Raw genomic sequence first — 27,030 nt, 5'->3', positions numbered from 1 at the left:
GACCCCCACCACCCCAATAACAGCCTGTTCCAGCTGCTGAGGTCAGGCAGACGCCTGCGAACCCCAGCTACTAGGACAGAGAGGCTTAGGCTCAGCTTCTTCCCCCAGGCCATCAGAGCCTTGAACAATGAACACTGAGTGCCACAGAACACTGATCTATCCACACACAAGCACACATGAGCACACACACGACACGCACGCTGTGCACGCTCACACACTAGCAGCCACTTTAACACTTTAACATGAGCAGACACACACTCATGCCGCACACGCCCACACTTATGGCCAAAAAGGAAAGGTCACTTTAAATTAGTATAACAACAGTAACAGTGTATTGCACTACCAAAGCTACCTAGCATGTCCTATATGCCCTGTAAATAACTATGTACAGATACCGAGATGTCCCACCATGTTACCTGTTACCTGTTACCTGTTTATTGCACAATGTTGTTTTTTATTGGATTCTATTACATGTTGTACCACTGTATTGCACATCGTTGCGGGCAAGACCACCCGCATTTCATTGTATACTTGTATGCCGTGACAAATACAACTCTTGACTCTTGACTTGACTTGTCTACTGTGCCGAGTCAAGCGAGCACATTCAGCTGGGGACTAGAAAGGTGCGTTCAGTAGAGCACAGATGTCCGCTGCGGCAGCCAGAGAAAAGATGGAATTAATGTACTGTATGCATTCAGAAGTGCTGAATAAATGTTTTATGGACCCATAATGGTGATTATTTATTATTTAAGTTAAGTTTTGCCATAATCATATATTTTTCCATAATCATAATGTTCCACAACATTGGTAAAAAAAATTCTATTCTATGAATCATTTTCGGTTTTCGGCCAACTATTTTCTATTTTCGGTATCGGTTTCGGCCAAGAATTTCCCATTCGGTGCATCCCTAACATTCACTATTGTATAATAACATAGGAAGGAGGCCTACCTGCTGTCATAACACACAGAAATGATGGCTCTGACTGCCAGCTACAGAGGTAGAGAGCCCTGCTGACCTGCGGTTAAGAAAGACTTAAAATTGTATATTATTATGGCACCGCCCCAGACACCCAGAGATTCGGGATTTAGTAGACTCACTGATGGGGATTCCAGTGTTGAGATAAGGGTTTTGAGGGCCTGTTTCAACCAAAGCAACCATTAGACAGTTACTCACAACAGCACCTCACCCTCTGGGCTTGTCTGACCCTGTCTGCCGTCTGGAAAGAGCTCTGCCGTTAATATGATGGTGCAGAAACGAACTGCATGAGTAGTGAATACAAAATAGTCTTATATAGTATAGTAGGGCTGGGAGTCTTGGAGAATCTTTTGAGTCAATTTAAAAATGATACTCTATTCATCATGATTATCTATGACAATTCAATAGCCAGGATTCTAGATTACTTTTAGCCATGTTATAAAGCTTGTATCTTGTCTGAGACTTTCTGCTTGGCTAATCTTGGCAATCAGTGGGATTTAGCAAAACTGACTATCTATAATTCTAAGGTCATGAGAAAGTTCAATCCATATCACAAGACTGAAAACTGAAAATATATATATTTTGGGAATTTCAGAATAGATCTTTCATCTTAGAAGATAGAATCTCAATTTAGTTTCTCGCCCCACACTTACAAAAAAATTTACAATTAAACATACTTTTTTTAAATTGTCTTATTGGCAGAGCATGGAGATGGCTACCCCTTCGATGGTAAAGATGGTCTGCTGGCCCATGCCTTCGCACCAGGACCGGGCATTGGAGGAGATTCCCACTTTGATGATGATGAGCAGTGGACCTTGGGAGACGGCCAAGGTGATGGAGAAATATGAATGTCCTACTGTTCTAGGAATATGGGCTGTTCATTGTTATTGATCTCACTACAATAATTTGGAGAAACACAAGTGACCTAATATATTTAAATATGGGCTCTAATTATTGTATCAGGGATATTATGGATTCACCCGTCCACTGTTGCTTCCGCCATGACAGATCCTTTGTGCAAACAACGATAACTGGGATAGTTTTACTCAAATCTTTCAATATGACTTTACATTTCCTGTGGAAATTCATGACCCCTAGAGGAAGAACTGTATTTTGGTGTCTCCATGTCCTTTCCTCTGGTACCAGCATCAGGCCAAACGTTCACTCTTCAAATAGGTGTATCTCCTGACCCATAACGGAAACGAGATACAGAGAAGTGACCCACAGAAATTGACACATTTGCCTATGAAGTCTGCCATATTGGATTTTTCCGCCATTTAAAATTATTTGAAAATTCCTATTTCCCCTACTACCAATAGCATAAATCTGCAGAGCCGCAAGCCCAACATCTGAGCGGGGCTTCGGGGCTTGCACTCTGTGTGAGGTTGGGGCTTCAGGGCTTGTACTCTGTGTGAGGTTGGGGCTTCAGGGCTTGTACTCTGTGTGAGGTTGGGGCTTCAGGGCTTGTACTCTGTGTGACTGTGCGTGGGCGGGGCTTCAGGGCTTGTACTCTGTGTGAGGTTGGGGCTTCGGGGCTTGTACTCTGTGTGACTGTGCGTGGGCGGGGCGTCAGGGCTTGTACTCTGTGTTGTTTCCTGTAAAACCCGGAAGTAGTCAGTTTGTGCTGTTTATTTTTACAAGCAGTGAGGACTCGACAGCATTTGCATTTCTGTGTTCCGTGTTGCGGGTTAGTGTTAGGGTTATGGTTATGGTTATGGTTAAGGTTAGGGTTAGGGTTAGGGTTAAGGTTAGGGTTAGGGTTATGGTTATGGTTAGGGTTAAAAATAAACAGCACAAACTGACTACTTCCGGGTTTTACAGGAAACAACACAGAGTACAAGCCCCGACAGCCCGCCTCACACAGAGTACAAGCCCCGAAGCCCCGCCCAGACGTTGGGCTTGCGACTGCAGTTCTGTATCGTTAGTGGCTTAGCTTGGCATCGCTACTGCACTATCTCGCGTACGTGCACGCGTACTGAATAAACCACAAATGTACCTCTAATACCAGTATTAGTCTGACCACACCCCTCATCAGCTTACCTTCATAAGCAGGTGTGTGGTCACCTGCTCTCCTCCTTCTCGCTTTCACCACAAGGAAGAGGTGCCTCGGTAGATCCCCACACTTGACACCATGATGGAAGAAATTGGATTAGGAACAGCTTGGGAAACAAGGATACGTTGACATCATATCTTTATTTTCTCTCTCACTATTTTCGAGAAAATACGGCGATATTGTCTTCGTACTGGAGTGTCTAGAAGATGATGATCATTCTACAAACCCTCCACCGGTTTTCGTATTGGGAGCACGCCGCTGCATGCTTCTCAACTGCAGTTCCTTGCTGTGTTTGTTGGGGTGAAACCTGTCAGGCCGCAGCTGAACTGTCGGACATGCCGCTGTTGTGAGGAGCGGTGCGTTCCAGGTTGGGTGAGTAGTGTTTGCTGGCGGGCTCCACTTGTCTGTTAGTGCTATGGGGGCTACTTGACAAAGTTTATGGAAACCGGCCCCAGGCTAGGGTCCTTTGTTTAGCCGTCTAGGCGACAGAAGGCCTTGGTCTGGCGACCATTATAGTTTTAACTAGTGGGCCGCGACCATTGACACTGGTGATCCCTGTGTGTTCTGGACGAGTGGATTCTCTCTGTCACCGTGTTAAGACCCCATCTTTCATATCCAAATGAGAGTATTCCTTCACGAGGGGATATGTGCATGTAATGTGCGATAGCGGCAGATTCATGTTCAAAGTCAGCTATACAGGCCAGTTGGTACTGTGCTGATTCCGCCGGACGTATTAATGTCACCGTTGTGAAGCGGTGTTGACGTCTTGTTTTCTCTTTTCTCTTAAAAAGTGAGGAGGGTTCAGAACGGCGGCCTGTCTGGGTGAGTGTTATGTCATTGTTTACATGTTCATAGCTTACGGTTAGCCGGTCGGTGGCCTGGCGCGGGGTAGCTTGGCTTCTCGCGCGCCGCCGGGAGCTCGCTCCTGATCGCGTGCGTCGTAGATCGGCGTCTCGCGAGCGGAAGCAATAGCACCCGAACGGTTGGAGCAGCCGTTAGCTTGATGCTATTCTGTTGAACGTGCTTTGATTTTAACATGTTTTACACTCTTGACCACGACGTCATCCTTGACAGGGGATGTTCGTCGACCCTGCCTGAGCCTAGACGGGGATTGCGTCAACAAAGAGGACTGTAGCGACTGGTGGAGCGGCGACGCTGCCCGGATCGAACAACACGGGACGGCTGTGTTCTACGGTGGCTTGTGACTGCACTTCGCTGATCTGCGTTCCGGGCAGGTACGGGGTTGGCCAGACCTCATAACACGTCTTCTGGTTTTACCTTGCTAAATGTATTGTGAATAACGGTGTTTTTTCCCAAAACGTGTGTTGTTGCAATGCATTTTGAGATACGTTGCGGGTTGTGTGTGAGCTGTTTTTGTCACTGGCAGTTAGCTTCTCCGTGCAGGTCGTGATGTATTGATCTGGTTGTTGTGTGAGAAACATCATGGTGTTTATGTGTACCGTGTACTCACTACTAAGGCAACTAACCTATGAAGCTATGCTTGGTGACGAGTGAGTAAAAGAATGTTCTTTCTCAGACTGTAATGACAATGAACAGTGAGTTCACACATTAACAGGTTTTCCTGTTTTAACTGGCCGTATTGAGGGTAAAATAGGAGGATTGTGTTTCCCCCCCCGGTTCCCTGGGGACTTTATCACCTCCTATCAGACATGTTGTGCATTAATTGTGTCTTTTGTGTGGTAGGGATACGATGTAACTCTCAGCTTGATTGCTGAGGTTGTGCTAAATCTGCTGGAGAAACTTATTTCCTAAAGGGAAATTGGTTTGGTTGCTGTCATGTGTGCTTAGCAAGGCCTGTGGTCGATACTAATCAAGAATGATGTATTCTCTCATTGTGAAAAAAACGGCGTTCCTCTGTTGAGTGTTTTTGCCATTTTTTGTAGGTGATGATGGGTTGTGTGTGTCATGTGACCTACAACTGGGTTGTACTGGCCACAGAAGCACATGTGTATGTTGGACCGGGGTTCTTAGAGCCCTCTCTATTCTGTGTTTTTCCTTAGTAAAAATCAGATAGCAGGTTAGCTCGTGCGCTGTGTGGAGCTGTGAAACGCTTCATAGAGCTGACTATGACTGTGTCATATTCTCTTTTTGTCGTTACGTCGTATCATGGGTGTGGGGTCGTAAAGGGGTGAACTGGTAACCTTTCCTCTCCCCATTGTTCTGTCGGTCAGGGGTACACCCCCTGTCCTTCAAGGTTCCCGTCACGTGGCGGTTCGGCACGTTACGGGGGGGGGGGGGGGGGGGGGGGGGAGGGAGTTCCTGGTCCCACGGCCTGGTATATTGGGCGTGTGCACCGCAGGAATTCCCCCGCCATAGAGTACGTCACCGTGCGCGTCTCTGTTGGTAGGACTTCCGTGTGCTGTTCAGGTCCATGTGATGGATCTGTTTTCAGGGGGGGTGGTCAGGGCTCCTCCTCACCAAGCGCCTACTCAGGCCTTCTGTGAGTTCGGACTCCTTCTTCCATGTGAGGAAGCCTCCATCAGAGTACAGAGCCTTCCTCCTCAGATTGTCAAAGTGAGTGGACCCTCTAGAAGGGTCCTTTTCTATTGTATGTATATTCGATTCAATTCGTTTATTGAGTGTGTATGGGTTCGGTGCCTCTTCCCCGGAGGCCCTAAAACCAGTTTTTTACATGGCTCAAGGTGCAATATATTCTTTTCAATCTGTACAGCTCGCGTGGGAAGTCTCTCTGGGGATCCCCGTCTCTTTCCTATGGGAGGGTGGTGGGATGTAAAAATGTGAACATTTTTTACCCCGGCTGTGTAGACTGGGATACATACTGTTGATGCTTCCTTCTTTCTATTCCAGAAGTGTTGGAGTTAGGGAGTGTCACACCCCTCTTGTCGTTCCCCTGGGCGCCTTGGGGATTCAATGACAGGTCTAAATAGCCTGTTCATTGATGGGGGTGTGTCCCGACGCACGTATAGTGCTAGCTCGCTGTAAACAGGCGATTGACTGGCACGCCTTAGTTGCTTGTGGTTGAAACAGCGTTTTTATAAAGCAACTGAGATGGGGGTTTTTCCTCTTCCGGCGACCACATCCCATGACCTGGGTGGGTTGTCGACGGATTCTCGTTCATGTCTGGGGGATGATGACGGGATGGATCTGAACATATGTAGTGGGGTCTCACGCCCTTGGGGTGGGCCACCAGGCGCGGTTCGTCCCGACGTCTGGGTGGCGCCTTCTTTTCATGTTAAGATCAACACGCATATCTGCCCTTCTCCTGGAGTAGGCATGTCGGCGTGGTTAGGGCACGGGACTGGTTCTGGTCACGCTGGTCCAGATCAGTTGAACCCGTTGTCCGCCGGGGATGCAGATCTGCTGTTCTGGTACCCTGAGGGACTTGGGCTTTTTTCAGGGGGAAAAATGCCAGGTCGGTCTGGGTGTCACAGGGTTAAGCGCTATGGAGACCCTGGTTGGGTATGTTTTTACTCAGCACAGCCATGCCATTCTGTACGCGCTCGATCTCGTCGGATCTCGGCCGCTACACAGGTTGGTCCTGGTTAGTACTTGGTTGGGAGACCGCCGGGGAATACCAGGTACGGTGTGCTTAGGGGCTGGTTCTCCATTATTATTTTTCGCTCCTCTCTCACGCATGGCGAAGAGGGGCCTGTGGGGGTGGTTTTTTGACCTCCTCTGGTGACCCTGTGCTTCCCGTACCGCCAGGCCCGGTCCGAAGTGATGTTTGCGACCCGTAGGCCTGGGTTAACCCTTTTTGGAAACTGAAACACTTGTACTGCGGTATAGCCGGTGTATACCCGCAGGTGTGTTTTGGAGTTTTTTCTTGAGGGGTTATAGGAACAACCACCGCATTGGGTAACACCGAGGTGGTTGATTCCCTGGTGTGTTGGAGCAGTGTCAACTCCCGGGTTCACCGTTTGAGGGTGCCCCTGCACGTTCATGACGTCTGCCAATCGTGTCAGCCTTCTCTGCCTCGACCCCTCTGGGTGGGGGTTGTTAAATGGAGGCTTGGTCATGCAACACCGCCAGCTTACGCTCCTTCCGCCGGGGCGGCTGTGTTCAGCTGTCCCCTCTGGCGCCTGTCTCGTCCGCAGTCTCCAGGCTAGGGTTAACAGCCTGTTGCCTGGTTTTTCCCCGGTGCGCTGCCTGCTTCCGTTGGTTAACCTTTTTTGTGTGCTTACGGCCATGCTGACTGCCTATTCTGCAGGGTCAGTGTGCCAGGCGGTGTACTATTGGGGGGACGGGGCCCGCTCGGCTTACGGCCATACCGACCTGAACACGCCCGGTCTCGTCCGATCTCGGAAGCTGGGCAGGTTCTGGCCTGGTTGGTTCCGCCTGGGAATACCAGGTGCAGTAACTGAGGGGCCTTTGTCCGAATACGCTGGCGATGTGGGGGGCGGGGCACTACGTGCCCACCTGGTGGGGTCTTGATGCTGGCATCATGGACTTCTCCGGGCCCCCATTCCAGGGAGTCCAGTCCTTTTGGTGGGTCTGGGTCTTCCTTCGTGCTCCGCTGCTACGGCCTTGCCACGGGGTTGGGTTTGCCCTTGACCCCGTGATTCTGGGGGCAGTAACGAGGTTGTTCCTCCGTTCGTTCCCGGGTGGCATGCGGGTTGTGCGTGTGTGTAGTCGTGGGGTCAAGCCACGGTCTGCTCACCCTGTGCGTTGAGTTGCTTGAGTGCCTCTTCGCACGGTCGGGTCCGTCGCCCTCCCGTGACGTCCCTAATAGGGGGGCTACCCTCCATTAGGGGGGGTCGGGGGGGCTCGGCCCTCCCTGTTCTGATGGTTTTGGGGGGCTGTCAGCGGGGTGTATTTGTCAGCCAAGTGGCTCCGCTTGGCCTCCCTTGTGCAGTAGCGATGCCAAGCTAAGCCACTAACGATACAGAACGTTAGGTTATGACTATAACCAAGTTCTGTTAGTTAGGGGCGATGCTTGGCATCGGACGCCGCTGCAGCCCTTGTCCTCACCTTGTGGTGAAAGCTTGGGAAGGAGGAGAGCAGGTGACCACACACCTGCTTATGAAGGTAAGCTGATGAGGGGTGTGGTCAGACTAATACTGGTATTAGAGGTACATTTGTGGTTTATTCAGTACGCGTGCACGTACGCGAGATAGTGCAGTAGCGATGCCAAGCATCGCCCCTAACTAACAGAACTTGGTTATAGTCATAACCTAACGATATACCCTACTCCCTACTACCCCGAGGCTGATTCCAATGTTTTATTTTTATTTTTTTAGATTTATTTTTTTGTGGAATTTTTTTCAGCTTTATTGCAGATAGGACAGTCAGAGGAAATCGGGAGAAGAGATGGGGGAAGACATGCAACACAAGTCCTGGGCCGGATTCTAACCCAGGACGATTGCGGTTATGTTGCGAGCGCAGCTACGTGGTGCGCCACTGTGGCGCCCCATGGACCAATGTTTTTAAATGTATTTCTTAGATCGTTTATTGGCCAAACTGTATGACACATCAATCGAATGCATGGTAAAGAGGAAGTGATGTGTTCCTTTTTCATTACAATAATTTGGATTAACATAACTCAACTACTGTAGTTGAATGTGGGCTCTTGTGCTTTTATTGTTATTTCCTCACTACAGTAACTTGTAATCATATCCAGCCCATTACTCTATTTTCTGAAATTACCTTTTTATTTATGAAATAAAATAAAGCTGTAAAGCTCTGAGAATTCACACAGAATGCATTGTGCCCGCTAATGGCACCCTTAACACTTTCCGTGCCAGCAGGGGGAGCCAAAAATAGCGCTTGAGTGCCAGCGCTGTAGTCAATGGGAGGGCGATCACATTTGCGAATGCATAAACTATATCTTAAATTATGGCTATGTGTCTAATACGGCCGTCGCTTATCTCAGTGACTTGTTTGCAGTCAACATTGTCGAAACGGATTGTTTTTTAATCGGTTCATTTCCGTTTTATACCATTTTGAAAAACGCTCGTTTTTTGAAACTTCCAGGGAAAAAAAAGATTCTGCAGGAATCGCGCTTTACTGGAATACACAAAACACGTTGTAATTTTTCGGCCTATTTATGAATCGTTTTCAAATAAACGCTAGATTATCGATAGTATATGTGTACTTATGCACGCTAGAGAAGCGGGCTGAAAAATCTATTATCTTATTTCCTGATCAGCACACACACACATATGGGACACGCTGAGATATAGGTGAAAAGAGCTCTGATTATCCCAAGACTGCTAAAATAGATTCCTTACCTCAGATCAGATGTTCTCCAAAAAGATTATTCCAATTCCTGATCGCCATTCCAAATATCGATTGTGTTTATTGATCCAACGCTGGGTACTGGAAATACCGATTCCACGCTGTTCTGAGGGTCGGCGAAGACTGCAATCGGCTAGGATTACATGCCTGACAAGTAAAATGTGGATTCCGGACTTCCTTTTCCCCATGCGTTTTCATTCAATCCAATCCAAAGGGTGCATTACCATCCGGCAGACGATAGGGGGCGGTATTTTCCCTGTTCAAACTCAGACAGAGTCCCAGTGGTAACGTGAGACTAGATTGATGAAAAATGAATGGAAATCGATAATAATAAAAAATAACGATTAAAAGCGAGATTTCTCATCGCTTGGCACTCAACGCATGGCATGAACTAACGAGATTTCTCGTGGCTGGCACTCAAAGTGTTAACTGCGTGTGATTTGCGCCCGCTATTTGCTCCGTCTTAAGGACCTATTCACTAAAGATATTACCCAGATGATATACTATACTACACTAGCTCTGAACACGTATAGTCTCTCTCCAATGGCTCCCAGTGAGGAAGATAATCAATAAAAAAATTCTGCTTTTCACATACAAAGCCCTCAATGGTCTCGCTCCGGCCTACATTGAGGAACTCTTGGTCCAACACATCAGCTCCAGGTCCCTCAGATCAAATGACCAACTATGTCTGAGGGTCCCGCAGGCCAAACTTGTGACAAAGGGTTTCCGGTAGGGCTGGGCGATATGGCCAAAAACGTTATCGCGATAAAATTATAAAATTATTTTCATATAACTCGATATCGATAATTATCGTCGATATAATGTCTGTCAAGTTTAATTAACTTCTTATGCCCGGCGCCGATGGACGGGCTATTAATAGACTTGTTTTGCTGCTGCGAATGTCTCGAGTTGATGTCGTCATCAGTCCGCGCACGTTAGCAGTTAGCCAGAGCAAGCGGAGTATCTCATGACAATGTACTAAATATGACCCTAAAATACTCTGTTCCGCCCCAATACATTGCAACGACGTCCACCGTATACCCCACACTACTATAACCGTTACCCTCAGAATTCAAAACACACACCAACTCGGCAGGTAAACTGTAAAATAGCGCCGTGCAAGCTAATTATCCTAGCCAGCCTCGTTTCCAAGCGGTGTATTCCATGACAATGTACTAAATATGACCATAAAATACTATGTTCCGCCCCAATACATTGCAACGACGTCCACCGTATACCCCACACTACTATAACAGTTACCCTCAGAATTCAAAACACACACCAACTCGGCAGGTAAACTGTAAAATAGCGCCGTGCAAGCTAATTATCCTAGCCAGCCTCGTTTCCAAGCGGTGTATTCCATGACAATGTACTAAATATGACCATAAAATACTATGTTCCGCCCCAATACATTGCAACGACGTCCACCGTATACCCCACACCACCGTATACCCCACTCGTCATCAGTCCGCGCACGTTAGCAGTTAGCCAGAGCAAGCGGAGTATCTCATGACAATGTACTAAATATGACCCTAAAATACTCTGTTCCGCCCCAATACATTGCAACGACGTCCACCGTATACCCCACACTACTATAACCGTTACCCTCAGAATTCAAAACACACACCAACTCGGCAGGTAAACTGTAAAATAGCGCCGTGCAAGCTAATTATCCTAGCCAGCCTCGTTTCCAAGCGGTGTATTCCATGATGACAATGTACTAAATATGACCATAAAATACTATGTTCCGCCCCAATACATTGCAACGACGTCCACCGTATACCCCACACTACTATAACAGTTACCCTCAGAATTCAAAACACACACCAACTCGGCAGGTAAACTGTAAAATAGCGCCGTGCAAGCTAATTATCCTAGCCAGCCTCGTTTCCAAGCGGTGTATTCCATGACAATGTACTAAATATGACCATAAAATACTCTGTTCCGCCCCAATACATTGCAACGACGTCCACCGTATACCCCACACTACTATAACAGTTACCCTCAGAATTCAAAACACACACCAACTCGGCAGGTAAACTATAAAATAGCGCCGTGCAAGCTAATTATCCTAGCCAGCCTTGTTTACTACTTGAGTCATACCTCTCTACGTCTCCTTCCGCTGTCGGCCATCTCCTTCACTGATTGGTTGTTAGTGCGTGTGCTCATATCCAAGCTTGGAAAATCGATATATCGAAACTTTTTTCGATGTTTATTTCGAGGAAATAATTTATCGCATAGTTATCGTTATCGTTTTATCGCCCAGCCCTAGTTTCCGGGCCTTTGCAGTGATGGCGCAGACACTGTGGAATAAGCTCCCCCTCAAGATCAAGTCTGCCAACACCGTACAGACATTCAAGGCCTTGTTTAAAACCCACCTTTTCGCTCTGGATGATCACTGGATGATAGAACCCGCATTCTCATATATTCCAGAATACACTTTTCATTGATCGTGTTTCCAGCGTCTACTCCTCATGGATCTGACGAAATGTTATAAATTAAAAGTTTATTCTGGAGCATATGAGTGTGCGGGTTCTATTATCTTTATTGTGATTATTACCTAACCCAACGGATCACCGGAGACTAAATAGCGTATAACTGCTAATAACTGCGCATGGCAATTAGCGCCGATCTTTGTGAATTGGAGTGTTTTTGCAATGAGGTTCATTTGCATAGAAAGGGGCACATGATCCGCCCATACCTAATTTAAATACCCGCAAATAGCACCGACGCACAGAGATGCAATGATGATGGCAACGCAGTTAGCTCAGTATTTCACCCTTTGCGAGTGCTTTGTGAATAGCAAGGTTTGTTTTGGAGATATTTGCACAGGCATAGCGTCAGAAAAAGCTGCTCAATCCCTTTGTGAATTCACCCCTTTGTTTTGGCAGTGGTGAAGGTGAAGTTTGGCAATGCCGAGGGGGAGTTCTGTAAATTCCCCTTCTTATTCATGGGGAAGGAGTACTCCACCTGCACGTCTCAGGGCCGCGACGACGGCTTCCTGTGGTGCTCCACCACGTACAACTTTGACGACGACGCCAAATATGGCTTCTGCCCCCATGAGTGTAAGTTTGCCAACAGTGCACTTTCCATACAGATGCTCTTACACAATACTGACTAAAGAAAAACACAATAGTAAATGCCATTTGGTGAATGTTTGTGTTTAAAGCTAATTATTTTGCTAGTTTAGTATGGGTAGCTCTAGTGGGAATCAAAACAACCCCAATACCACGATTTGTTTGTATCCAGCAAAACATCTCCAAGTATTTTAGCTTGTACATTAAAGCTGGTTTCCTTCTGACTGCAAACAGCTGGCTGCCTCAAATAAGAATGTAATATATTTGAAGCCGTTTTGTTGATTTTGGACAGGGAGGAAGTAGGTGGGAATATATGCCAGGAACCTGATGTTTTTTGTTTGGAGTGGATTTATTGAAGTATTCTCATTTCTACAAGACGCTGTCCCACTTTCAGACAGCAGGCATTGTCAACCATTTTGTTTATCTGTTTCATGTTGCTGTCTGTGGTGTTGGTACGATCACAGAAACATTATAATCCACTCCCAAAGTACACGTGTACCAGGTGGTAGGAAACAACGGGAACATGATGAGTGAAGATATAAATGTGCTCTGTTTCCACAGTGTTGTTCACCCTGGGTGGAAACGCAGATGGAGCCCCGTGCAAGTTCCCCTTCACTTTCCTGGGGGAGAAGTATGATAGCTGTACCACGCAGGGCCGTGATGACGGCTACCGCTGGTGTGGCACCACTGACGACTATGACCGCGACACCAGCTATGGCTTCTGCCCTGAAACTGGTGGGTATATAACTAGAGTTGTTCCGATACCAGTATCGGAAATGCCGCCGATACTGCCTAAAATGCTGGTATCGGTATCGGCGAGTACCCTCTAATGCTGCGCTCCGATACCACGTAATTTATCAACAACACTGCGGTCTGTTGAGTGAGCATTATAAAACAAACGTGTGTTTAACCGACCGTGAATTAAAGTGTCAATGCTGTTTGTCATTTTAACAGCAGATACTTTCTTAAATGCCATCCTCCCGACAGAGCGGTGTTGATGGGGAGCTCAGATGGGTTCGCTTGGTGGTGTTATTAGCATTGAACAGCTAACCGAAAGCTAGCGTTAACTAACGTTAAAGGTTTAGCCATAACGTTACCTTGGCTAAAGTTGGGGCTATTCATAATCCAGCAATAATGGCTGCAGACCTGCAAGCAAAGTACAGCAAGTTGGCAAAGGAGTATTCCAACGTAAATCACATTTTCACCAGTAACGTTAGTCTTTCCATCTGCCGGTAGCTCATGCTAGCTAACCTAGCTCACGTTAGCGTCGTCACTGAACCACCTCGCGTACACAATTAATGACATGTTGCGGACAGCCATATCGGTGACGATGTTTAGCTTTTAGTGCCAAATGATAAGAGTCTGAGGCGGAGTCTCAAAAGAGAATGTTGAATATTTATTGTGCAAAAATCACAACAGAGCCTCTACTACTAACTGAACCGGAGCCTTCTGGTAGCAAGTGCAGCAACTAGGGATGCCCCGATCACGTTTTTTGCCACCGATACCGATCACCGATCGTCGTGAGCCATATCGGCCGATACCAATCCGATACCGATCGTTTTTGATTACATTTTTTTTTTTTTATATATAATTTTTTTTTTTTATATAAAATATATATATTATATAATTAGACTTGTACTTGTATTATCTGCGAGACATCGCCACCACGCAACAAGCTCCACTGTCTGTGTGTACTCTAGTAGCCGCGAGCTACGGCAAGGATTCCCCGGAGCTGCAGATGGACCCTATTGGTATAACGTTACTGTGGTCATATCACATTCAACAACATGCCCTCAGCTCGAATACGCATCGAATCAGTGTTATAAGACATTGATATCAGGAGCTATCTGTAGCTACTGCTAGCCGGATATATAACGTTAATACAACGCCTCAGTGAATTATTTAGTTCAATGGGACATTTCGTTTTGAACAGTGAACTAACTTGCGCTAACGTGAGCTAGCTGAGGTATCATACACGTCTCTACTAGACTTTGTGGAGCGTTTGTTGATGTCAGGAGCTATCGGTAGCTGGCCGGCTAGATACCGTTCGGTTAGACAATGCCTCATCATGTATTAAACTAAAAGTGAATAGTTGACTGGGTCATTTTGTAACGGTAGCTAAGCTAACGTTAGCTCAGGGAGACGCCGTCCTCCTGTGTCCCGTCCCACTAGACTACTAGACCCGTGTTTACATGCGTGCGGGAGGGGCTGGAGGGATGAGCAGACGCCGCACCACCCGGTGTCTGAGACAGAACTCAGCGACAGCGAGTGAGATCGGTTTTGACGATCGGCGAAAATAAAGCATTATCACCGATCACCGATCGCATATTTATACTGATTATCGGCCGATAACGATCGGTGGCCGATCGATCGGGGCATCCCTAGCAGCAACTAATAATGTCCGTGTGGATCATTGGAGTAGGGTATATCTGCAGTGCTGCAGCCCCACTCATTGATTAATGATACTAATACAAATCTATACAATCACCTGTTGTTGAATAAATACCATTACTTTCTAGTTATTACTAAAAAAACAGTATATATAAAACAGTAGCTGTATATAAAAGAAAAATATATATATAATTTATATTATTAAAAAAAAAAATGTAATGTATGCACTGGTATCGGATCAGTATTGGTATCGGCCGATACCCAAAGCTTAGGTATCGAATTGGATTGGAAAGGAAAAAATGGTATCGGAACATCTCTATATATAACTTACCACCTCCAAGGATATTTGATTAGACATTACTGTGGTTTCTGAAATAATGTGATTGGCTGCTAAGATAAGGGACCATCATGGCATTTGCTCTTTCATTTTCATCCTTTCATATTCACTCTACTTCACACAGTAGATGTACAGAAGCTGTCAACAAAATATATAACATCAAATAGGGCATTGTTTACTAGAAATGTTCAGTGTAACACAAAGCACTGTCGCGCATCACAGCTTTTCATCACAGTGGGCGTGTGTGTGTGTGAATCATGTGTACATGTGTGCACGTTTGAGAGGATGTTTATCTGATGATGTTTATTTGTTGCACAGTTCATGATGCCTGTGTGTATTGGACCACCTCGGCAACATTCCAGTTGTGGTTTTCATACTGAGTGACTGTAAAAAGCAGTTTACAGTGTGTATGTGTGCGTGCGTGTGTGTGTGCATGCGTGCGTGTGTGTGTTGTGTGTGTGCGTGCGTGCGTGTATGTGTCTGTCTGTCTGTCTGTGTGTGCTGGTGCTGCTGCTTGTTTTCCATTCTGTCAGTGGAGCTGGGGTCGGGGTATAGTGGGGAGGGGAGAGAGAGAGAGAGAGGCAACTGGGATTTTCATCTGTTTCTAATTGACTGGCTGGGAATATAGCTGTGCTGTAGAGCCTAGTCGGCTAGTGCTGAATAAGAAACATGAAGTGGCACTCCAACAGAAAACACAGTCTTTTGCCAGATAGAGGATTATCTGTCTGTGAAGGAAAAGCAATTAGGGCAAGTGTTTTTTGTTTGTTGTTTTTTTTTGGTGTCTTGCCTGATGGATTACTGTAGTTGTTGAAGTTGGGCATCTTGTGCAACTGCTTTAATGATGCCGCTTTGAACATCGTTCTGAACTCATTTCTCAGTACAGTAATTTGTCAGTGGGCCACAAACCATATTATTTTGGAGTGAAAATGTGGCGAGCTTCTAAAGCACCATGAGAGCATAGTTCTACACTTTAACAAAAAAAAAAAAAAAAATTGAATTATTCCATTCTGAAAAATGTAATTTATTCAATGCCCCTCATACAGCCATGTCGACAGTGGGAGGTAACTCAGAGGGAAGCCCCTGTGTTTTCCCCTTCACCTTCCTGGGAGACACGTACGATGCCTGCACCTCCTCCGGACGCAGTGATGGCAAGATGTGGTGTGCCTCCACCAGGAGCTACGACGATGACCGCAAGTGGGGCTTCTGCCCTGACCAAGGTATGAACCACTGTCACTGTTAGCTTGTGTCACTGTTAGCTAATGTTCTTGTATTATTGCTTTCTTTCATTTACCCAAGGAGACGTTCATATTAAATAATCTAAACACAAGTGCTGTTTGTCTGTAGAAGGTTTGTCTGTTTATATGACATCACTATCATGCTCATTGGATGATATGGTAAGTTCCTTCATAACTACTGGGGATAATGTAGCGTTTGCTCATGCCGGTTGCTTGAATGTTTCCCAGGCTACAGTTTATTCCTGGTGGCGGCCCATGAGTTTGGCCACGCCTTGGGCTTGGAGCACTCTGAGGATACCGGAGCACTGATGGCCCCGATCTACACCTATACCAAGAACTTCAGACTGTCTAACGATGACGTCAAAGGCATCCAGCTTCTCTATGGTAAGATACTGTAGACATCTACTGTATTAATGCCAGAATTATATTATTAGCATTTCTATGTAAAAGAGAGAGATTATCTTACATTGTTATTCGCATGTCAAGATCCTTGCACCTATTAGCAGTTGATTGCATTTAGGAAATTTCATCTCCACAAAACCCATCAAATCCTCACTTTCATCCACATACTGTAGTAGCTGGTCTTTGGGAATGTGTTTAAAACCAACATAGGGGTTATAGATTGGATATTGAAATGTTATCTTCTCTGTCATATCATGTAATATAGGTTTGTGCTTGTTGTGTAAAAACAATTCCAAACTTGTCTGAGACAAGACTACATTTATCTGGCAGATTCAGTTGATGCCATGAAATTCAGGAAATATGATGTTTTCAACTCAATTAAGCAGTGAGAAAAGATGCCTATCAATTGCTACTCTGAGTTTTTTCCCTACTGCAAATATTACTGTGGTTACATTGTAAATAGGATTATAATGACTGTTAGGGTTTGAACCGACCTCAAACGCAACGGCACAGACAGGAAGTTCAGAGTAAGCCAAATACTAGGGCGTATTTATTTACAGAGTCACAAAAGGGGTAAAGTAACAATTATGAAACAACAAGGGAGACTGCCATCGGCAGAGTTCTCTGCGGCTCTGCAGATCCTCCTGGTGATAGCAGTGGGGAATCGGTATTTGACGTTGTAGCGGCTCTGCAGATACTCCCAGCTTTAACTCGAGGTGGAAAATGGAGAGAGAGAGAGAGAGATATCAATAACAGTCCAACGAAACACAGAGGCAGTGTGGTTCCCTCCTCCCTTAGCTGTGTCCAGAACCAATGAACAGTAACAATCTTCAGTGTTCTCCACAACACACAAGTTAGCTGAGTTTAGTGCAAACAGAAATTATATCTTCAGTGTCGTTGACCAACTCGATCTGGACCGCCAACGCTGTTCTGACCCTGTCTGTGTCGGCTGAGGTCGTCATGGTCGGGTCGTAATGTTAGGGTTTGAACCGACCTCAAACGCAATGGCACAGACAGGAAGTTCAGAGTAAGCCAAATACTAGGGCGTATTTATTTACAGAGTCACAAAAGGGGTAAAGTAACAATTATGAAACAACAAGGGAGACTGCCATCGGCAGAGTTCTCTGCGGCTCTGCAGATCCTCCTGGTGATAGCAGTGGGGAATCGGTATTTGACGTTGTAGCGGCTCTGCAGATACTCCCAGCTTTAACTCGAGGTGGAAAACGGAGAGAGAGAGAGATATCAATAACAGTCCAACGAAACACAGAGGCAGTGTGGTTCCCTCCTCCCTTAGCTGTGTCCAGAACCAATGAACAGTAACAATCTTCAGTGTTCTCCACAACACACAAGTTAGCTGAGTTTAGTGCAAACAGAAATGATATCTTCAGTGTCTCTTCAAAACACACACTTCAACTGAGTCCAGTGCAAGCAAAAATGATAATCTTCGGTGTTCGTCACACACACAGACAGAATAATCCAGAGGGGTTTGGTTCCAACTCACCCAAGCGCAAACGCGTAAAGCGGGTAAACGAGGCGCAGCTCCAAACGGGGAACAAGGTTCTCCTCAGCGTATCTCCACAGAAAGTCCTGGAGGGAAAGAAGACGAGGCACAGCAACGGGGAAAAAGCAGGCAAAAGCAGTTGTATTCCAAAACGACCGACATCGATTGAAGGGAAGTCCCAGTATAAAAAGCCTCTGGGGCGCTAATCAAAAACTATGACAGGTGCGCGCTGGAATTGATACTTGCTCCAAAAGCGTGTGGCGGGGAATGCACCAATCAACACAGCACCTTAAAGGAGCGGAGCGTGTGGCGGGGAATGCATCAATCAACACAGTACCTTAAAGGAGCGGAGCGTGTGGCGGGGAACGGACCAATCATCACAGTACCTTAAGAAGCCTGTGGCGGGGAATGAACCAATCCTCACAATGACAAGCTCTCTGTGGAATTTCGACTTTTTTAATGTGTGCAGTCACAAGTAAGGGTTGGAAAACCACTAACTGAAAGAGGTCCAAATCAAAATACTTCAGCACCATCCGTATTAAGGCTTCTACAACATGCTAGGAGGGTCATGGACACACTTACTGGAAGTTTTCATAGCTGTCCATAACATAGCCATGCCCAGGGTTCACTTCAATGACCGTAAAACACGTCTCACTAAAACAAATGGCTGTGTGAACATTTCAGTAGGAGTCAAATTGATAGAAAGGACACTACTTCTCAAATGTACATTATTGAATGGTCATTCTTGCACATATGCCTTAACACATTCGGGGCCAACCACGTATATATACGTGTTTCGGATCCAACGCTTGATGGCCAAGGTTGTTTGGGCTTTTATTCCATTGTAATATCCTACTCAATGTCACAGAGCGACACTGCAGATTTACCCTACTCTTGGAATTCGGAAAAGTGCATTACCGGCCAGATCCTCGTAGGGGCACTGTCTCGATAATGCAGTGTTCCCTGTTACAGACCGGTGTTTTTTTTTTTTTTAGTATGAATGGGCTTTTCTGTTAGCCTAAAGCTATGCGTGTAGCCGATGGCCTAGAATAGTTTTTGGGACGCTGAATTCAGTATGCAGTAAAGGAATATGTCATCAGCCAATGGACATATGGATCTACCAGATGGCGATCGATAACTGGGAAATCCTTTTTGCAGTCCAACCGGCCAGAGGTAAAAAAAAACTGCCAATATGTGTGTCTCGTGAGCAGTCTGCACTCTGCACCCCTGACAGCGCTCTTGGCAGAAATGTGTGTGAAATTTCTTTACGCGCTATCAAGTTTCGCTCGCTGTCCAAAAAAAGAAAATAAACTAGAAATCAAGATGGAAAGCAGTCAAAATAAACCTGCAGTTTAAACCAAGAACGGCAAACTACACATGCCGTTCCTTCGAATGCAGAGAGATCTAATTCTGTATTTTAATCTGTATTTAACCTTTATCTATTCGGTGAAGACCAGTTATTCTAATTAAAGAATTTACATTATCTATCTGTCCCACTTTGTCCCACCAAAATCTGACTGTTGTCAGAGTTTCAATGTGATTAATAACTAAATAGTTGGTAATTAAAGAGTTATTAAATTAAATGTGTTTCAGTGGTGAGTTATTTAAAAAAAGAAAATGTGTATGTATACTATGGCAAAACAAAATATATTTTGCTAAATACCCCATAAAATGTATATAAAAAATACAAATAATCATCTATTTTAGCTAAGAAGCACCATGTCAGATTTGGTGCCAGCACTACACGTTAAGGTGAAAACAAGTGTGAAACCGTCCAGACCCACAGCACGACTATGGGCGGAATCCAGAGAATGTAACGCCCAATATGTGTGGCTCGCGAGCAGTCTGCACTCTGCACCCCTGACAGCGCTCTTGGCAGAAATGTGTGTGTAAAAAATGTGCGTGCTATCATAGCGCGCTGTCCAAAAAAAGAAAATGAACTAGAAATCAAGAAATCAAGATGGAAAGCAGTCAAAATAAACCTGCAGTTAAAACCAAGAACGGCAAACTACACATGCCGTTCCTTCGAATGCAGAGAGATCTAATTCTGTATTTTAATCTGTATTTAACCTTTATCTATTCGGTGAAGACCAGTTATTCTAATTAAAGAATTTATATTATCTATCTGTTCCACTTTGTCCCACCAAAATCTGACTGTTGTTGCCCCCCCCCCCCCCTCTATACATTACGAAGTAAACAAAATACAAATATACAATACAAAATGAACGGAATACTAAAGAAAATAGATCTAATGTAAGGATGCTCGATATTGGCTTTTTTACCAATACCGATATACCGATATTGTCCAACTCTTAATTTCCGATACCGATATCAACCGATATCAATTGATACCGATATATTTCTGATATAGGTGCTGATCAGCAGTAATGCAATGTCATGATTATTATTATTCTGAAGTTATTATTATTATTATTCAATTAAAAATGTATTAATAATTAATTAATACGAACTCCTTTCCTTCACTATAATCTAATTATGAAATCAGATATAGGCCAGGGCTTTACAACTTAATAAAGAGATTGAATATATATTAAATGGGATAGAAACTAAATTAAATGTATACCATATACAACGAAAGAATATAGTGCTCTAATTATATTGTGCATATTTAATTCCGTTTATATCCCATTTAATTGTATTCAATCTCTTTATTAAGTTGTAAAGCCCTGGCCTATATCTGATTTCATAATTAGATTATAGTGAAGGAAAGGAGTTCGTATTAATTAATTATTAATACATTTTTAATTGAATAATAATAATAATAACTTCAGAATAATAATAATCATGACATTGCATTACTGCTGATCAGCACCTATATCAGAAATAAATGTTTACTGTATTGATCATCTCAGAACCAAGCATTTGAAATTGCTGTGCTTAGCCTTATTTATAAATCACGCCTTTACGAAGGCTATTGGCTATATTTCTCGAACTAGTTAGATACTGTTCATAACTTAGGGCTGGGCGATATGGGAAAAAATCATATCGCGATAACGATATGATAATGTTATCATATTTCTCGATATCGATAATTATCGAAATTGTTATAAGTATAATTTCTTTTTTCTTTTTTTTTAAACAGATGTATGTTTATTTTGCAGCAATTCTTTGTCATTGCCGCCATCTTTAGTGTTACATCCCCTCACACTGCTGGTTTAAAAGCAAAAGTAAACCGGCTTCTCTGCTGGCTGTGGCTCTAGGGGAGTTGAACATTCTGGCCCTGCTAGTTTATTTTCGATCTTTTGGCGCTTTTTTGGTGGACGAACCACCGCACATGTGCACCGTGACTCGTGACTGGAGTCTAGTTCTGCTAGCACACATAGCCTACTGTGTACAGACGGTTTCAAACTGTATTTTAAATTAGAAAGCAAACAAAATAAATGGACAAGAGAAAAATAAATCTCAATTTGGTCAGTATTGTCATTTGGACAAGCAAAGCCATTACTTTAAGTTGCAGGCAAGAAAGACAAGTCTGTCCACTGTCTCTGGTTTGAAAACTGCCCTGTTGCAGGTCACAAAAAAAAAACGATTTTTCGATTTTTTTAAAATTTCGACATTCGATATCAATTATTAAAATATATCGCGATATTTATCGTTATCGTTATATCGCCCAGCCCTATTATAACTCATAAGATCTATTTTCTTTAGTATTCCGTTAATTTTGTATTGTATTTAGTTTACTTCGTAATGTATAGAGGAGTGCAAAATAATAGAATTCAAATGATAGATCCTGCACTGCACTGTCTTTGTCCTGTGTCTTGTTATGTGAAAAGAAAATGTATGGGAAAATGCATACACTGTATCGCTGTGACAATTACCAATGGTTACAATATGGCTTAATAAAGGAATCTGAATCTGAATCTCACGTTATATAACGATATTTAGATAATGAGTACGATTGCATGGGATCGCTGCATGCGCTTGATTTGATATTGTCCTTCGAGATATTCTCGATATTCTTTCACGGTCATGCCTGTCTGCACAATTACTGCTGCCATGATCACCTGTTTAGAGGCTCATTTACATAGAAAGCACCCTTGTTCCGCCCATTTTACCTCATTTAAATATACGGCAATTGCACGGACGCAAAGCCGACGTTACGCATGAGCAACCTCGTTTCACCCATTTGAGAGCGAGATGCACCGGCTATGCTTCGGAAAAAGCAGCGCAAAGCCTTTGTGGATTCCGCCCCACGTGTAGGTTTTTGCGTTGTTAATATTATTTAGCAATTTATAACGGGATATTGCCATTTGAGGTGATGATTTTGGGAGATGCAGAGAAAAGTGTCACTAGAAGCACCTACATGACCTGTACATGACATGTGTTCTAGAAAATGTCCCACAAACACGTCCATGTGTGAGTGAGTGAGTGAGTGAGTGAGTGAGTGAGTGAGTGAGTGAGTGAGTGAGTGAGTGAGTGAGTGAGTGAGTGAGTGAGTGAGTGAGTGAGTGAGTGAGTGAATGAGTGTGTGTGTGTGAGTGTGTGTGTGTGTGTGTGTGTGTGTGTGTGTGTGTGTGTGTGTGTGTGTGTGAGAGAGTGAGTGAGCTTATATGAAAAACACTAACATGTTATATTTACTTTTGTTGACTGCTTTATATATTTTTTTTATGAAACTATAGTAGTTGTAGAGGCAAATATGATAATATCTCAAAAAGAAAATCCTATCCAGCCAAAATCACAATTTTCAGTGCTAGTGGAACTAGCTAACCTTTTGTAGCTAGGAACACTGCTTACCTAATGTAGCCTACTGCCAGGTTTGTAAAGTTTTTTCTCTTGGGTGTGGAGTAGCCAGGTAGGGAATCAAATTATTAAATTAAATTAAAATAAGGTCTGTTGCTGGTCTGGAATTATTTTTTTATTTAGACCTTTCACTGCCACACAACAGCAGGTTAACCCTTTCAGTTAAAAGTCTGGCAGTGCTGTCGCGTGGCAGTGAAAGGGTTAACCCGCTGTCGTGTGGCAGTGGAAGGGTTAACCCGCTGTTGCGTGGCAGTGAAGGGGTTAAGGGCCGAATCCACAAAGGGTTTCCACAGCTATTTTTTATAATTTCTTTTAAAGATATTTTTATTGCTCCTTTTCCCCTTTTACACAAACGACAAAAAGACATTGAAATTGAAAGATTGACATTGAAATACGAATACAAAAAAATATATAATACAGATACACTAATTAAATAAATGAAGATACAATAAACAAACTGAGCCCTCCTAGTAACCCACCCCCCGCCCCCCCCCCCCCCCCCCCCTACACACATTCACACACAGAAGCTTCATCTAAGTCCTTAACTATTGGGAGTGGCTGGGGTGAGATCTAGCATCTAATTAGTGTCCGCTCGACATACAGGAGAGCTCCGATAGATCCAGCAGGTCAATTCACACAGTAAGGAGCGACCCCTTGGACACCAGGTCAGCTCACCCAAAAAGGAGAGGCCTGACAGACATAGCAGTGCAGTTCACATGGGAAGACGAAACCCAGCAAACAAGACTATATTTGAGAGAGCAGGTGAATTTTGGGATCAACTGGGAGGCAGATGCTGTAGTTCGTTAATATGGCGTATAAAGAGCTGCCATATGTTGTAAAATGTTTTACTTGAACCCCTGATAGTGTATTTTATTTTCTCAAGTTTGAGAAAGAACATGACACTGTTGAGCCATTGTGCTATGGAAGGACTGTTGGCGGATTTCCAGTCTAACAATAGAATGCGTCTCGCTAAGAGAGATGTAAATGCGATAATTGTTTTTTGTTTAGAGTTAAGAGCTAGTGTCTCAGTAGGGGTTCCAAAGATTGCTATCAGTGGACATGGCAACAGATCTAAATTGAGTACTGTGGACAAAGTGTTGAAAATACCACTCCAGTAGGTGTGGAGTTCTGGACATGTTTAGACGGAAACGCTAGCAGGTGAATCCGCAAAAATATTTTTTCGGATGTGCCTTTTGTTTATACGGCAACAGCGTTTTTACGGGGAGAATCCGCAAAAAAGTGAGACCACCTTCCTGGGTGGAATTCCTAGAAACGATAAACCTTTGCGCTATCATCTAAACTGTCAAACCGCATAAAACTATGACGAAAGGGTTGTCAAGGCTCTCGTCGCGTACTGCTTACGTCACAGGCATGCGCCAGTAACCGAGAAGCGTAAACAAAGGCTACGTTGACTTTTAAATACACAAGAATCAGTCCCGCGGCTATCGCAACTATTAGGTCGCTTTCACACAGGGGCTGTTTGGTCCGGACTTTCGGACCAGAATTCGATAGTCCGGTTTTTCGGGTTTGTGTGAATGCGTGTCGAACTCGGTTTGCGGACCAAACAGTCGAACTCTGGTCCGCCTGAAAACGTAGGTCTCGGTTCGGCTTCAGCGGACCAAACGCAAACCAAATATAGGAAGTGATTATTATTACCACTGCTCGCAGCATTCATTCACTGCAAAACAAGCACACTGCATCTATCTCTCTATCTATCTATCTATCTATCTATCTATCTATCTATCTATCTATCTATCTATCTATCTATCTATCTATCTATCTATCTATCTATCTATCTATCTATCTATCTATATATCTATATATCTGTGCATCTTGGGAAGAAGGAAGAAAAAACGCGGCTTATTATATTATTAATAAAACAGCTACTTGTGGGCTCTCACACCGTGGTCTACAAGTTGTTTAGCGAGAGTATGGTGGTAATGTGCTTCAATAGAACAATGGATCAATGCCATGTCAAAACTCGCTCCGCTGATCTGGAGGGCTCGCAGACAGTCCACACACAGACACACACGCGCGCGCGCGCACGCACACACGGGCTCTCAGCCACACACACATTTCCACTGTCCAATAGCCGAGCGCCATTTTCGACCGTGTGACATTGTTCAGAAGGTCTCGGTCCGCCTCACAGATTTCTATGTGAACGCAGGCGAACCAAATGAAGAATGCAACAATGTTGCAACTTCACCCCCAGAACCGCACAGAGTCCACCAAAACTATATGTGAAAGCGACCTTAGTGACTGGAGCCACTGTCTGTGAGTGACTCTGCTTTGGTCCAATCACATTCCCCCACCCACAGTCTGCGAATCAGAGGCAGAGTAGGGCGGGTCTTCACAGCACGGTCATGTGACATCTGCGCCAATCGTGTGACAGCGGGGCTCCGTCGTCTCAAGTCTTTACAGCCTCGTCTGCACACAGAATTCCATCCCAAAACACTAGTCTAAACGCAAAATTAAAAGTGAGACCGCAAGACGACTTCTGCGGTTTCTGCTGAGACTCTCTCCGTCTAAACATGGCCTAAGATCGCAGGGTGTATTATGACACCTGCTGCATTTATCCTCCACCTCCGGGTATATCTCAGAGAGCCTGGATTTGGAGAAATGAATTCTATGCAGTACTTTGAGTTGTATGAGGCTGAGACGAGCACAGGACGTAGTGGTGTGTATTCTCTCTATGGCCTCATCCCACCAGTCATTATTAAACTCCATCCCCAGCTCCTGTTCCCATTTGGTTTTAGCTTTGGTTAAACCACTGTCGTTGAATGACATAAGGGTGTCATAGATCCTTGAGATAGATGCTCTTTGGTGTGTATTTGAAGTGAGTAGGTCGGTCCATGGCTGTTTGGGGGGAGTAAAGGGAAGGAGGGGAAAATGGTAGCTGTACAGTGTCTCAGCTGAAAATATCTAAAAAGATGGGATGGGGGGAGTCCAAAGGAGGATGACAAGTGAGAAAAGCTGCAAAACACCCCATCCACATATAGGTCCTTAAATGTCTTAATACCATTATTGTGCCACTGAGAAAAAGTTGAATCTGTAGAATGGGGGGGGGGGGGGCATGGTGGATGCAAAACAGAACTTAAAATGGCGTCTAAATTGCTGCCAGATCCTTAAAGTGTTAAGAACCACTGGGCTATCTGTAAACTGGCTAGGTTTAAAAGGCAGAGAAGAATAGATAAGGGCAGGCAAGGAGGATGGAGAGCAGTAGCGAGACTCTAACCTACACCAGGGAGTGTTAGGAGACTCAAGCCAGTAGTTGACCTTGTGAATGTGTGCAGACCAGTAATAAATGCGGAAAATGGGCAGTGCAACGCCCCCACTTAGCTTGCATCTCTGAAGGAGAGCTTTGGAGATTATGTGGGTGTTTTGTTGCCTCATAAAAAAGAGCCTATCATTTGGTCAAGTGTCTTGAAGAAGTTTTGGGACAGGAATAGAGGGATATTTTGAAACAAATAGAGACATTTGGGTAGAATGTAAATTTTTATGCTGTTCACTGCCAATCAACGAGAGTGGGAGACTACTCCATCTCTGAAGGTCAGACTTGGTCTTGGAGACTAGGGTAGACCCACTAGAAACGGGCTCCAACACCGTTTTGAGAGACACATTTTCTGTCCGATCTCTTTTCTGACAGGTGTGCAGACAGGCCAGCCCATTCCCCCCACCCAGGGCCCTGTCACCCCAATGGACATCTGTAGTGAGCCTGTGATCTTTGATGCAGTCGCGCAGATCAGAGGAGAGACCTTCTTCTTCAAAGACAGGTAAGTTCATGTTTACATGTTGCCACTTGCCAACAGGTTTTGAAGATCGCTGACAAAAAGCCTCAGATCAGAGGCAAATCGATGTTGGCTCTGCGTGTGCACGTTGGCACTCGATTGAATCAATGTGTTAATTGTTCCAAGGCGCCACCCGACAGGCTCGCCGATTCATCAAAGACGACCATCACATATCAAGCAGGTTAAATATCTGGACACTGTTGGGGACAGGCAATGAGCTACAGCCAATGAGAGCGCGAGAGAGAGTTCCTTTAGAAAGACATGCAAGTTGTTACATTATCTGTTCCAGATAT

General features: G+C 44.6%; 1 protein-coding gene across 1 annotated transcript in view; it reads left to right on the top strand.

Moving 5' to 3' along the window:
* Window positions 1-27,030, top strand: part of mmp2 (matrix metallopeptidase 2) — a 77,389-nt gene that overhangs the window by 4,206 nt on the left and 46,153 nt on the right. The window contains exons 4-9 of the mRNA XM_084337401.1: window positions 1,679-1,807; window positions 12,137-12,310; window positions 12,884-13,057; window positions 16,094-16,267; window positions 16,514-16,669; window positions 26,596-26,722. Coding sequence (XP_084193527.1) covers window positions 1,679-1,807; window positions 12,137-12,310; window positions 12,884-13,057; window positions 16,094-16,267; window positions 16,514-16,669; window positions 26,596-26,722 — 934 coding nt within the window. The remainder of the gene's footprint in view (window positions 1-1,678; window positions 1,808-12,136; window positions 12,311-12,883; window positions 13,058-16,093; window positions 16,268-16,513; window positions 16,670-26,595; window positions 26,723-27,030) is intronic.

Source organism: Notolepis coatsorum, assembly GCF_963971535.1.
Source record: "Notolepis coatsorum genome assembly, chromosome: 20".
Lineage (NCBI taxonomy): Eukaryota > Metazoa > Chordata > Actinopteri > Aulopiformes > Paralepididae > Notolepis > Notolepis coatsorum.
Note: the sequence above shows the minus strand (reverse complement) of the source record. Positions and strands in the feature narration are given on the sequence as shown.